The following is a 14,669-nucleotide window of genomic DNA, read 5'->3' on the forward strand; positions in this document are numbered from 1 at the left end:
GATCTCAGCCTCTGGCCCCCCCGGCCCCCCTCCCCGCCCCTGTCTGGGATCTTCATCTGTAAAATGGATCTAGGAACAGTAGTCCTCAACAGAATGAACCCGCAGCATCTGTAGAAGTCATCGGCCCTGAGCAGGGGCCAGATCGCATCGGGTGCGCAATAGGCAGCCGGGGCCCTTCATGTGGCCGAGACCTCCCGGCCCAGGGCCGCGCGCCCGAAGGAATTTGCCTGGAAGTTTTCCACCGCGGCAGAGGCTTCTGGAGCCTGCTCTGGGCTCGGCGTGGGGAGCCCCGGCCTTGATTTCTCCAGCAGCCCCGCGGGGCGGGGCTGGGAAGGGGCGGGCGGGCGGAGGACACTGGCGGGAGAATGTGCGGAATGTGCCAGGCGCATCTACCTACCCCAAGAGAGGGCAGGGGAAGGGGGCCGGCCGAGGGGAGGGGCGAGGGGCGAGGCACTGGGCGCCGGTGAAAACCTGTTTGTTCTCCTGCGGGTGGAGCCCAGTCCGCGCCTTCTCGCCGCCCTGTGCGCTCCCGGCTGCACCGCCGCCCGCCGCCCCGCGCCCGCGCCCCGGCCCGGCCCGGCCCGGCCCGACTGGGCGCTGTCCACCTGAGGGAGCCCGCGCCCCGCGCCCGCCTGATCCCCTGCCCGCCCCGCGAGCCGAGCACCTGTGCCAGGTAGGGCTGTCGAGTCGCCGTCGGGGCGGCCGGCTGAGAGGCATTGGGCCCGGGTGGGGGTGGGAGGGCTCCTGGCCCCTGCCCCGGCAGGCGGCAGGGACAGCTCAGGGCCTCAGTTTCCCCTGCCATGACCCTCCCCGGCTCCAGGCATTCCTTTTGGGTTTCCAGCAAGGAGACAGTGCACTTGGTTTTCTGGTTTGCACCATGAGCGAAGAGAGGAAGGTAGAGAGTCAAAAAAGGCTGGCCTCCTCGACCTGTCTGGAAGAGGGGGGTTTGATTGTTAGTGACTGCCCCGGGCCGGGGTACTCTGAGCATTGACTGCAGGGAAGAGTCAGAGCTCTACAGATCAGCTTGGTTCACCGTGTCCATTTTATAGGTAACAACACTGAGACCCAGAGGCTGGCTCACCCTGAAGGCCAGAGCAGAGGACTTGAGGGTTGCTTGTGATGAGCATGTGCTGGGCACAGGGCAACCTCCTTGGAGGGCTACCAGAATGGTAGCTGCCCCAGACAGAAGGCGCCGAATCAAGTGTCACTGGGTGTTATCAACGGGATCTGCAGCAAGCTGGCTCTGTGGCTGAATTGTTTCGATGGGGGCAGGGGAGCCGAGAGCCTTGTCCTCTTTGGAGAGACAGAGTGATACCTGGCCTCGGGAAGACTGAACCCTCAGCATCTCTGACTGCTCTGCCACTTGTGAGCCCGGCGTGGGGCGGGGGGCACCTGGGCAGCTCCGTCAGTCCAAGGAGATAACACACGGGGCCTCCTTCCACCCAGGGCTCAGATGAGGTCAGTGTGACTGCAACAGGGCTCTGGAACATCTGAGGTGCAGTAGGAATTGTGTTCTCACTGGGCTGTTTGCACTTAGTTTGGACGTTGTGGAACACTGTGCATCTCCGGATCACGATCTGTGAACCCTGAGAGAGAGCCCCTCACACCCCATCCATCCAGCAGTGGTTGAGGCCTCCTGAACCTGGACCCACTCTTGCTTTCCTCTCATGGTCCTTCAGATTTCTGGTCATGGTACCTGGCTGGGGACAGGAAGCAGGGTGCCCTGGGCTGATTGATAAGCCTGGGCTGTGGGGAAGGACCCTGGATTCCTTGTTCCCTGCTTACCAGCTCACATAATGCTGCAGGGCAAATCTAGGGGGAAGGGCAAGCAGGGGAGGGTCCTACGGTCCAAGGCCTCCACTGCCCCATCTGAAAAATCAGGGGCAGCCCAGAGGCCAGCTCCGAGGCCCTGCTTGCCACTTAGAAGCATCTAGCTGGGGCATAGATGCATGGGCCAGGGGCCAGCTTGCTGGGTGTACCTGTGCTGTTTGTCCCATTACCTGTGGGCCATCCCAGGATGGGAAGGAGCAGATCCACCTCACTTGCCCTTCTCCCTCCTTCCATCAATTGTCAGCCCCAGCGCTTGTGCCTTCCTGGCCTGGACTTCAGATGCCCCGGCCTGCCTGAGGGCTCTATAGTCAGCTGTGGAAAGCTAATGGAAGGTACCCAGAGCAGCACACAGCAGGTGCTCCAGATCTGTTCATCTCCACCCTTCGGAGACTCACAAGTCAGTGACAGAGGTGGCCCGTGACCATGTCAGGTGCTGCAGCTCTGAGTGGCATAAACACAAGGGGCTGTGGGAGCTTGGAGCAAGGGAGCAGCTCTGACTGGGAGGATCAGGGAAAGCTTCCTGAAGGAGGAGGGGTTGGAAGTAAGGGGAGGAGCTCAGCAGCTGCCAGGTCAAGGTCTACATATCCTTTGGAGCTGCATGAGTCTAGCCTCCCTCTTGTTCCCAAGCAATCAAAGCCAGTTCTTCCTAAACCTATGTTCTACCCAGAGCTGGGCTGTGGGGGTCTGGAGAGAAATCAGATGCAGGCCTTGCCCCAGGGAGTGACAGTCTAGCTGGGGACATGGATGGCCACTCAGTAGGGAGCTACCACCAGCATCGAAACGTCCCCACCTCACTTCCTCTTCAGTCGGGGTCCAGATTTCAGACAGTCCTCTGCCTGAGGGCAGTGATCCCAGGGGTGCCCTCCTAAGATCTAGCAGGACAGGCAGACATCATCAGCACCTGCTTCCTGAACTGTCTTCGGTCGCATGCCAGGAAAAGTCCCAAAACGGGCTCAGTGCACTCTGAAACTGGAAGCCTGCCTTCTTCCTTCCCCACTCAGCCTCCACGGGTGACTGATCCCTTTGGTGTGGATCTTGCTTCAAGCCACAGCCCATAAGGTGCCAGCTCATGCATAACACCAGCTTGCTTGCTACTTGCTGGGCTCTGACGTTGCCCCCACTGCCAGGCCCTCCCAGGGTGGGCTAGGACTGTGGTTGGAGGAGAGGAGAGCTGTTTGCCATGACTCGGAGCTCCGCACAGCAACCCCCACGGTGCCCCAGGCTCCTGTGGTTGGGATCCACCGGGATCCCAGGACTCTGCATTCATTTATACTGTGCTGCACAGAGCTGCCTGATGGCAGGACTGGGGCAGCGCACCTGGCAGGCCCACGTGCCTGAGCATGACGCTCAGGAGAGGTTGGCATCATTGTTTCGGAGGGCCCGTGAGCTGGCCGGAGATTCACGACGTGGAGCGGGGAGGTGAAGGGTGGGAGACTGTGTGATGGGACAGGGAGGTGCCTTCACAGCCCAGTAGTAAGAGAGCAGCTCAGAGGTCAGGTTGAGTTTACACCCCAGCTCAGCCATCGTCCAGTTGTGCAACCCGAGCACATCACATAGCATCCGGAGGCCTCGGTTTTGTCACCTCTACAGAAGGGAGGCTGAAGCCAGGGGCACAGATTGAGCCAGGACCGCCGTGTCCTCCTCCGGGGCCATGGTGGCCAGGGGTGAGGTTGGGGCCAGGTTGGGAGGAATGTGGGCTCCCCACCTAGCAAAAAATGGTTTAAAAATCACTGCTAGTCTGTTCTGATGATGCATATAGTATCTACCTACAGTTAAATTATTTGCTACAGCACACTTCATTCGTAGATCATTTCTGGATGCCTCCTGAAATCTGATTTGCTTTCTTTTTTAATGTTGGCCGTTTTCATTTTTAACCGTTTATCTTGGATCGATTTAAAACTCACCAAAAAGTTGTAAGAATGGTACAAAGAACTCCCTCAATGCCGCATCTGGATTCCCTGCTGTGGAGGAAGGTGACATGGCGGCACTTGAGTGACAGTAACGTTCGTGGAGGAGTGGCCATTGGAGGGGTTGGGGGTGGGCAGGGCTGGTGTCAGTTCTTTTTTCCAAGAGGGAAACTGAGGCACAGAGGGGTACTCGCTCAAGACTCATTGGAGGATTAGGAATGGAGCCAGTTTCCCTTGGCTCACAGGTGAGCATGTGCACATTTGGTGAGTGTTTTCTGATTGCTGGCCTGTGTTGGGCTCTGGGGCACAGCAGTGAGTGAGAACTGAGAAGGGTGGGGATGAGAGAGCAGGAGGGACAGGTCTGGGTGGAGAGGCCTGGCAAATGAAAAGTTAAGAGGCTCATTGTCAAAGTCTAATGTGGGGAGGCAGGAGCCTCCAGCTAAAGCACATATCCCAGAGGTGCAGGATTCTACAGGGACCCAGAGGCCACTTTCAGGAGCACCATTTAGGTCTTTCCCGTGGGAAGTCTGCTCACTTCCCACTTCAAGAGAGAGCCAAGAAGTGGAGCTGGTGGTGGTGGTGGTGGTGGTGGTGGTGGTGGTGGTGGTGGTGGTGGAAGTGGCTGTGGAGCCTCAGGGCCATGCCATGGGACAGAGAGGAGACCTGGCCTTTGGGGCCAGTGGTGGACAGGCCTCATGCTGCTGCAGGCTGTCACTGGTGGTGGTCTTGGCCTTGGACCCCTTAGTCTGGTTCCTGTGATCATTGGCTCAGCACACCATTTTCTGATGACTAGGTCATTTTTCCAGAGAGCTTGACGTGGCAAGGGGTTCCAATCACAAGAACGAGTGAAAATGCTTACATCAGGCAGTGCCTGGTTTAGACTAAAAAACAAAACAAAACAAAACAAAAACCCAGGATTTGTTACACCGCTTTTGCCTGGTGAACTCCTAAGTCATTCTTTCATTCTCTGGGGGAGGCCTGAGCTGAGGGCACTTCCTTGGGAAATGTAGCACTCTGGCAGTGCCCTGGAAGGGCTGCTCTGGCCTTCTGTCTGTCTATCTGTAGGCCCAGCACCCAGCCTGGCTGCCAACTTTCCATAAGTGGTTGTTGAATACATGAAAATGTGGCCTTGGGCAAATGCTTTCTCCTCTCTTAGTCTCCATATTCTTATAGAAAAATGGGGACAGTGGTGATAGGTAAGGGTGGAGTATGGGAAACTGGGTCTGGGGCGGATAGGAGGGGAGAAAATAGCTGGGAGGAGGCCTGTCTGAGGTTGGCCCGGGTGGGAGGTGTTGTTGGCTGGGGAGAGGGGGCTGGGTACCACTTTTCCTCTTGAGCTTTACTCATGATCACCTGTAACTAGGACAAAAGGAAATCTTTGGCCAATGTTAGTCAGAGGCAAGTTGGGGCAGGGGGAACTTTCTGGTCTCCGAGCCTGCTCTGCCAAAGGCTGAGAAGGTGGTCACAGTGAAGGTTCAGGGCTGTTCCTGAGGAAGCCATTGGTCGAGCTGGATGGGAGTGGGCCCACATCTCCTGAGTCCCTTCCAACCCCTTTAGGTGTCTGTGTGCAGACAGGGATACTGTCTCTGCTCCACTGGGATGGGCTTCAGAACACCTTGCTTCCCAGGCAACAAGGGTGCAAGGAGTGGGGGACAGAGCCAGCCCAGGCCCTGAAGAATGCCCAGGGTTCTGCGGGGTCCCTTCTCATGCCACCGCAGGGGAGGTGGAGGCCCTGGGAACACTGGGAATAATTGATATGGGTGGCTCCGGCAAGGGGTTCTATTTGCAGTGAGGCCTCATGGGCTCTGCTGTCCCCATCATCTTAGCCCTGCCCAGACCCCTGGCCTCCACAGAGCATCTCAGAAGGCCCTGCCCAGAAGCCCTTGCTGGCCCTTGAGGCTAAGCCACCCCTGAAACGGCTCAGTCACCCCAAGCAGTCACTTGTATCCAGCCTGGAGAGAACTAGAAGATGGGCACAGGAGAGCCAGGACAAGTCCCAGCCCCTCGGCCATGGCTCCCTTGCCCCCCTGGGGCTTGAGTTCTCCACTGCCTCTGGAGAGAGCTGGCCCTCCTCACACCCTCAGACAGCTGCCTCCCTGGGCCCTCCAGCACTGACGCCGAGAAGTCTAGATTCTGGGATGTTGGGGGTGGGCTGGGGGAAGGTGAAATTCCAGACTTTCATGTAGAAGTCATTTACCTGTAAAGCACATTTACAAATACTCTCCCCCCACACACGCATTCTTTTTCCACATTACATTTTTCCCTCTGTCATCCAAGTCTCTTCCAGCTCTTTCTTCCACGTGGTGCGCCTCCTTCCTCCTGCCCTAGGAGCCTCCATGCCGGAGTTCCTGGCACTGCAGCATCATGTGCAGTCAAGGTGCTCTGCTCCACTGGGGCTGCTGGACGCTCCATGCTGAGCGGGCAGGGGGCCTGACATGACTCAGCTGCTCAGCCATCTCTCTCTGGTGGGCCTCTGCAGGGCCCCCTACTCCTGGAGTGCTGCCAAGACTCTCTGGATCCTGGGAATCCTAGGTGCACCAGTGCACTGCCCGCTCCACTCCTCCTGGAGAAGAGCAAGTTGTCTGGGTACTGTCCTCTTGCCAGATGCTGACACTGGAAATCAGAATGTCCTCATTTGTGAAGTCTGGCCTCAGGAGGCTGCTTCATAAAGCCTTTGATCATTCCAGCCCTTGGCGGCCTGGGTGTTGTTAGCCTGGGTCTAAACTTAGAGATTAGGCCAAGTGCCTTCAGAAAGGATTGGGGAGGGCACCCAAGCAGGTGGGGGAGGTCACATTCCCTGACTTTTGGTGTCTGAAGCCCCTTCACACTCTGTGCTATATGCTGCCTGTGGCCTCACTCCATTCATCTCTCTGTCCAGGCCTTTCTCAGCCTGGCATGTGGAGTACGTGCCAGCCATGGCCTGGGCACTCCCTGAGACACTAGGCCTTTGACCCCAGGGGATGTTCTAGAGGGAAGACAGAACAAGAAGGGAAGTGCTCTGAAAAAACTATGGGGTCCCATGCCCTGGTGAGGAGCACTGAATCTCATGCCTTCCCCCACCCATGACTAGGGACTTCAAATTCAGCCAGAGAGTAAGTCACATGTCCCATGACTTGTTTTAACAGAACTAGGACTCAGACTCCTTGTCTAGTTCTCTTTCATTTGCACCTGAGTTGAAAGAGACATCATGGATGTGTGCCTTCTTGGTGTTGGCCAAGTTCTCCTCATCTCTAACACCATGAGTGTGCCCCACCCATGAAATGACAGATAATGAGCCCAGCTGGCTTGGCTCTACAGTGTTCTGAACAAGCATTGTCTCCTACCCCCTTCTTAGATTCTGTTTCTACTGCTTAGAGGGAAAAGGTAGCAAGTAGGGTTCTCTAGCAGGTAGACTTTGGCTACGTTCGTTTTACCCTCCCATGGTAACCCAGACCACCCCCAAATGAAGAAGTTTGAGGGGGCTCTTTCATGGGCATTTATGCGCAAGGGAGGACTGTTACCTTGAAGCTCAAAGGCATTTGCCTGGAACATACCCAAAAGGGACCCAGATGCCCATTCTGGAAAGTGGATCTAAGGCCCAGGGTCTTTTCTTTGCATCTTTTCCCACATCCTGGGGCCACTGATGGCCGTTTGTCCAAAGGGAACATTGACAGTGAGAATGAGCAGGGGCATCCTCCCCATGCTCAGAATCCCCCATCACCAGTTGTGCCAGAAGGGAAGCATGGAGGGATTCTGGCCTGGGGAGCCACGTGGGCCCTGGCAGCCCAGATCCTTGGGGTTGTAGAGCCCAACTCAGGCTGTTATAGGAAGGCAAGAGGATACAGGTATGACAGCTGGGATTTTGCTTGCAGGTTTTGTCTTTCCATAGTTTAGTCATTGACACCCTCACCCAATGATGGGGAGCCAAGGTTCCATGGGAGCAAGGAGTCTCCTTCTGCCAAGCCAGCTGTCTTCTCTGAGACTGCCTGACAGTGCCCAGTGGAAGGATCAGAACTGGCTGGGTTTACCCATCTTAGAAACAAGTTGTTGAAAGACATGTGGCTTTTCTTCATTACACCTCTTCTCTCATGACCCAGATGGGAGCACTCATGTTTTTGCTGAAGTGATTCTGGGGCTTTGCCTCTGTTAGGGCTCCATGCCTTGGAGCCCCATGAAAATGCTCAGGGACAGAGTTTTACTCAAACATGGGCTGAAGTTGGCCTGGCAATGGGCCCATGCACTGGGTGGCCTAAGGCCTTGATGCCTTTATCTACATGTCACTTGCCACATCCGTATTTGGTCACTGGGCTTGACTGTATGGGCCATGCTCTGGGTTGTGCCCTCTTGTCCTATCCCACTGCTTCCTGAGCCAATCCCTAACTTACACCTAAGGGGTCAACCAAGAGTTGAAGTGTGGGCTTGGGTTCCAAAAGACAGAACTACATGTGATCCCTACTGGGGATCCCTGCACAGGAAGTTGGTACACGAAGGGAAACATAGCTGGGCTCCCTCTCAGCCCTCTGGGTACAGGTTGTCAAAACTCACCTCTGGGAAAGAAGTCCTGCCCCTTGCTCTTCTGTCTGTGGTGTGCCCACTCATGCTTGCTCACTATGGCCAGCGCCCAGCACACACACATTCAGACAAGCCCCAACACCTGTATACTTTGGCTGCAGCTCCTTCGTGTGTGAAGCTAAGGGTGTTTTGTTCCTCTTCCATCCTGGTTTGCCTAGGAGGCCCTTGCCTGGCACCCAGCACTCCCCATTCCCCAGCCACCCACTTGCTTGACTTTCCATCTTTCACACAAGCTCTTGGCAGGAAGATCCCAGGCCAGGGTCCCGGGGACTGGGGTTGGAACAAGGGCTGGGCTGCCTGTGTTCGCAGCGCAGCTGCCTTGCCATCTGGTTGGTGTTCCCCCAGTTGTGTGGAGGAAGCCAGCCTGTCCCAGCTGTGCCTGGGGGGTCAGGGGAGGGCATTGCAGTCCTGGGGGCAGGAGGCCGTCATGGGCACAGCAGTACCTCTAGAGTAAGGGCTCCAGGATGGGTGACACCCAGGGGCTGGATAGGGCCACCAGGGTAGATGCCCCTCCAGGCCTACTGTGTGTGCTCTCTGACCTCTATATCTTCTTCTCCTCCTATGGTTCCCTTTTCCTTCTAGGCCAGTGGAAAATGCAGACATTTTTAGTGCAGTATGACTAACAATGGGACCGGGCCGTGTTCCTTGGTCAAGGGGCTGTGGGACTTGAGGGCTCCTCTGGGAGATGCTGCCTGGGCTGAGGCTCCAGGTCATTTGGCAAGGAGATAGCTGCAAGGGCAATGATAGCGAAACCTGCCTGAGAAAAGGGGCAGGCCAAACATGGAAAGTCCAACAGGGTAACAATTCTGGAAAATTGTCTCTGAATTAGTCTTCTAATCTTAGAGGCAGAGCACGCCCTGTCCTTGTGGGGTGATGGGACGCCCCTCCTCCTGCTGCTTCTCTCTCCAGCTCTGTCTCCTTATGCATCAGCCAAGCATTTGCGTCACTGTCTTCCAACTCCCTGGCTCCCTCCCTCCTGCTAATCTGCCTGCATCAGCTCCTGCTGGCATCAGCTCCAGCTCCACTCTCTGACCACACCAGGCTCGCTGTGGCCTGGGGGAAACAGGCTCCTTGTGCTCCCTCATTGGCTCTTTGCTCCTCTCTATCTAATCAGGGCCGGAGGCCCCTTCCTGGGAAGTTGCTGGAAAGTCTTTGAGAGGCTTTGGCAGTAGGGAGGAAGGTGCATTCGGAGGTCATCTCCATTAGGGAGGGCCTGTCCCCATCTCCCCCACTCATTCTTGCTAAGGATGCCCCCCCATCTGCCCCAAGAGACATCTGCAAGCTAATGGAAGAGGGAGAAAGAAGGGTGTGAAGAGCCAAGAAAGTGGGCTGGAGGCACCCATCTAGTGTCTGAGGTGGCCTGGTCTGCTCAGGAGGACTTGGACTTGGTCCTGAGCTGCTCTGGGACAGGCTGCTATAGTGTGAGTGTAGGGCCTTGCTTGGAGTTGGCACAAGGAGTTGTTCTATGAGGCATAGCTAAGATAAAAGGTGGCAGATAAGCCACCTGCTCCTTTGGTGGCCCAGGCCAGGCCCCTAAGCAGGGCAATATGGCAATTCCTAAAGTACCAGGAGACTTCTCCATATCAAAGTAGGAACAGGAGCTGTACACTGAAAAGGTACACAGAGAGGCTGTCCTGACTAGAAATGCACTCTCACAGACCATTTTGGAGTTGAGAACAACCACCAACATCAGGATACCCAAACTATGAGATGGAAAAGAGCTGGCACCAAATTCTAGGCAGTGACACGTGCTCAGGCTTAGGGGTATCCTACCAGGAGGAGACCCAGTGAGTAGGTCATGAACTTGGTGTCATGACACCACTTTACAGATGAGGAGATTGAGGCCCAGATAGTGGGACAATGTCACAGCCATGTGAAGCCACTTAGGGATGAACAGCAAAGATGTGAGCTGTCAGGCCCAGGGGGGCAAGGAGGGTTTGAAAGGAGCCCAAGTGCCAAGAAGAAGAGGAAAATTAGAAGTAGGGGGTGGGAGACACACCTGAAACACATGCCTGTTCTCCCTCTCATGGGAGCTGTGGGCAAAGAGGACCCAGGATCCTGGAGGAAGTCATGTGTGTGCCCATGGGTAGCAAGGGTCTTCTCGGAGCAGCACAGAGGGACTCAAGAGGCCCAGGGCACATATGCCCCCTGGATGTCTACCCTGGGGGAGGGAAGAGAATTCCCCAACTGCATCCGTTGGCTCCTCACTTCCCAGTCCTTCCTTGGCATGGCTCACTTGGCATCAAGTTTTGAGATCCATCATTAGCTCTCCAAACAGCCCCAGCTCCCATTTCATTTGGTTAAGCTCCTGTTTGTTTAGTCTTTATCACACAGGCAATGCGCATTCATTATAGGAAAAATAGAATACACAGAAGAGCAAAATATTTTGGTATTTATCCATTCAGATGTTTCTTTCCCTGTGCATTGTAATGTACATAGATTTTTTTTGGTACATAGATTTTTTTTTTTGGTACATAGATTTTTAAGTAAATGGCACCATCCTACACATCTTTTTAAAAGATTTTATTATTTATTTATTTATTTATTTATTTATTTATTTATAGAGACAGAGAGCAGGGGTGAGGAGGTGCAGAGGGAGAGGGAGATAAAGAATCTCAAGTAGACTCTGCCCTGAGTGTGAAGCCTGGCTCAGGGCTTGATGTCACAACTCTTGAGATCATGACCTGAGCCAAAAGCAAGAGTCAACACTTAACTGACTGAGCCACTCAGGTCCCCCTCTACACATCTTTTTTTTTTTTTTTTAAGCTTTCACTTAATTGTATAAGAAAACCATATACACGAAGGCTTGTTAAATAGCACTATATATCAATATCATTTATAATGATTACATAGTATTTGCTTGAATAATGGATCATAATATGTTTAAATATGACTGTTAAGAATTTAGATTATTGCCTAATTTTCACCATTGAGTATCAATACTGGGATGTCTCCACTCTTGCATACTTTCTTCTGCTTTCACATTTGTCTCCTTAGGAGAGAATGCTGTGATTGGGGAACTGAAAGACCAATGGTCTTACCTTCTCTAAGGTTTTTAATACATATAGAGATTTGTCTTCCAAAAAGAGGCATCCATTGACCTGTCTACCAGCAGTGCATGGGAGCTGCCTGTCTGTAGTGAAGGTTTTCCCAGCTATCTCCTGATTGGGGATGAAGGGGGGAATGGTGGGTCTGAGAGACCTGGGTCCAAGGAGGGGTGGCCTCCAGTGCAGGTAATCAGTGCAAGGTGCATTTTGGAAGTGTGAGGGGGATGCCTGGCTTCTGTCCTTGATGACGTTGGTAGAGGGAGCAGGTCTTGTCTGGGAAGACTTTGATCAACAGTGCAAGGCACTCAGGTCAGAAGAGGGCAGAGCCCAATAGGAGCAGAAAGAGACAAGACAAGTGGGCCCCTGAGGAAGGGGCAGGGCTTAGCTCAGCAGAAGAGGTTGGAGGACATTCTGGCGGGGTGGGGAGCAGTGTAAGCAAAGCCATGGGGATTACCGTGGCAGGGCCACTTTCCAGGGATGTTGAATCACGCGGTCTTCTTGGAGCACAATGTCAACATCGAGTGGCATTTGTGAGAAAAGTAGCTGGGTCAGGGGACTGGGAATTTGCCCCTGGGCTTCGAGACAGTGGAGATCCTGCAGAAGCTAAGTGAGAAGCGAGGGCTGATGTGGGCTAAGCTGCAGGAATGAGGCACAGGTAAAAGCAGGGGTCCAGGGCTGTGTGGAGCAAGGAGAGGAGGGAGTGGTGAAGGAGGGAAAAGCCCATTGTGCAGCTGGGACGTGAATTTATACCTCATGTGTCCACCTGTCTGGCTGGGGCTCATCATTTTATTTTATTTTTTATTATTATTTTTTAATAATTTTTAAAGATTTTATCCATTCATTCATGAGAGACACACACACACACACACAGAGAGAGAGAGAGAGAGAGAGAGGCAGAGACACAGGCAGAGGGAGAAGCAGGCTCCATGCAAAGAGCCCTATGTGGGACCTGATCGCGTGACCGCAGGATCACACCCTGGGCCAAAGGCAGGCGCTAAACCGCCGAGCCACTCAGAGATCCCCTGGGGCTCATCATTTTAAAAGCTCCTTGTTCCAAGAGCTACCTTCTTCAATCCAATGGGAAGACTCTGTTTCCTCACTCTTCTAGATTTCTTGTCCCATCTAAAAAGGACATTTGACTTCTGAGATGCAGCATCAGCCCTGCTCTTTGCCTGGTGATGTGGGGCAATAAGCCTTGAGTCTTCTGGCTCAGGTCTTAGCTGTAAAGATGGGACTTAAGGCAACTCCAGCCTCCCTTGCTGTGGGCTCTTATGTGTGTACCTGCCCCTTTGGCCAGGGGGTTCCCAGTGGCCCCTCTGCCTCTGTCATTCTGTGTGTGTGTGCATATGTCCTGATTTTGGAGGTGACTTCTTTGGTTCTGATTTAGCAGAAAACTTCCAGGCAATGTGAGCAACAGATTTGTCAGGGTGAAACTGATGAGTTCCTGAAGGAACGAGACTCAGCAGTAGGAGGCCCTGAGCTGGGGCCCAGAGAAGGTGAGGGACTTGCCCAAGGTCTCACAGTCAGTCTAAAGCTCCAGGAGACCAAAGGGCCAAGATCCCAGGTGGCAACTCTGTCTGTGTGCCCTGCCCAGTATGGCTACTCCATGGGCTGCTGGGATGGGACAGTTGGGCCTGTGAGGTCCAAGGATCACCTATGGAATGAGTTCTGCTCAGTCAAATTCTGACGTGGCAGCTTTGGTCAGGGGCTGGGCAGTGGGGCTGCCATTCGCTGTGATGAGGTGCCATTCCTGGCACGCAGCAGGCTTGGGCCTCCTGGGCTGCTCATTCAGTGTGGTTTATGGGAAAGCCAGCTCTTGCTGATGCAGCAAATTTGGTTTGCTCTTGGCCCTTGCCTTACCTATTTTAGTGTGCCCCTGACCTCTAAGGAAACATGAGCAAGCCTTGCCAGCTGGAAGCAGGGCCTGGCCCTGGAGGGGCTCAGAGGGTGGCAGCTCCTAAGGGAAAGACCGCTCTGCCTCAGGACTGTGCTGCCAGAGCCACAGCCCTTCCTTCCCATCGTGCCCACTTGCCTGAATCTCCAGCCCTTTTCTTGAGGTCAGGGGGAGCCAGCTGTGGCAGGCCAGGGCTGGGATTAAACTCACCACATGGACCTTCCATCTCCCTGAAATGCTGGGCCAGTCTCAGCCTGGAGAGTTGTCTTCCTCGCCCCAGCCCCTTCATTGACCATGATGGGCCACCCCTCAATGGCCACAGGCGGGAAGCACATGGCTCAAGGGCAGAGAAGAGGCAGGGAGGGAGAGTAGGGCAGGAGTACAGAGAAGAAGAGAAAGCAGAGCACAGCAGGAGGTCCTTAGCAGATCCCCACCCTCGCCTGGTCCCCAAGGACAGCTAGAAGTTGGCAGAGGGACCCCAGGCTTTCCCCCCCCCAGAGATGGAACCAACCCCTGAGCCACACAGAGCTGCACCCCCTCAGGTTGAAGACCGCCAACAGTCCCCTCTCCCAGCGAGGATAGGTTGAGAGTCACCACTGCTTGGCTCCTGTCCAACTGCCCTGAGCTCTTTGCTGTGCCGGGTGGTGCCAGACATTTGTAAGAACCCTGGTGCATTCTGCCTTCATAGCAGTCCTGAAGGGCAGACTTTGTAAAATCCCATTTTACAAATGACGACACTGAGGCTAACTGGAGAAGTTAGCTGACCAGCCCAAGGCCTGTCAGACAGCTACTCAAGAGTGAGAATGATGGTCCAACCCAAAGCAGTCGGTCCCTCAGTACCCCCCCCTTCCCCTAGTTCCTCTCTCTGAGTCCATCAGGGCCGGCCCCTAGGAAGCCTGCCCTGTGGAGGCTCCACAGCTGCCACTGCCCCTCCTACAGTCACCTGGTCCTGGAATCTGACCATCAGAGGTCTCTAAGAGGGTTTGTGGTCTGCCCTTATCAGCTATCTCTTGAACAGACAGCCCTGGCAGCCCAGGCCGTGTTCCTCAGGTGAGCAGCTCTGGGCAGACAGGTGGATATACCGCCTGACAGTGGCAGATCCAACACATGCTCACTCCCTAGCCTCTGCCAACCACCCAGAACTCCACCAACTCTTGCTTCCCCATGCCTGGGCTTGGCACAATCTGGGTGTTTGTTGGTGTGTCAGGGACCACATGCTGACCTGTGAGCCATTATAAATGTATAAAGTGACGAGCCATGTCCTTGCCTTTGCCCCCAGGAGCCCCACTGAATCAAGAGAGAAGGGATCTGCAGAGCAAGCACCATGAGTATCTCAGCTCTTGGAGGCGGCACCAAAGGTGAGGCCTGGGCTCCCTCTTGTCCCAAGCTTGGTGTGTAGCCTGAGCTGCAAAGGCCACAAGCCCTGCAGCAGAGTGAGAG

The 14,669-nt window shown here is 54.7% G+C and overlaps 1 protein-coding gene across 16 annotated transcripts in view; it reads left to right on the forward strand.

The window, feature by feature from the left end:
• The first annotated feature begins 560 nt into the window (after positions 1–560).
• The window catches only part of ZNF185 (zinc finger protein 185 with LIM domain), a 64,209-nt gene continuing 50,100 nt past the window's right edge, over positions 561–14,669 (forward strand). For all 16 annotated transcript variants that reach the window (XM_038588620.1, XM_038588627.1, XM_038588626.1 and 13 more), the window contains exons 1-2: positions 561–673; positions 14,509–14,587. In XM_038588620.1, the coding sequence (XP_038444548.1) occupies positions 14,554–14,587 (34 nt within the window). In that variant the 5' untranslated portion in view covers positions 561–673; positions 14,509–14,553. The remainder of the gene's footprint in view (positions 674–14,508; positions 14,588–14,669) is intronic.

This window comes from Canis lupus, chromosome X (assembly GCF_011100685.1).
Source record: "Canis lupus familiaris isolate Mischka breed German Shepherd chromosome X, alternate assembly UU_Cfam_GSD_1.0, whole genome shotgun sequence".
Lineage (NCBI taxonomy): Eukaryota > Metazoa > Chordata > Mammalia > Carnivora > Canidae > Canis > Canis lupus.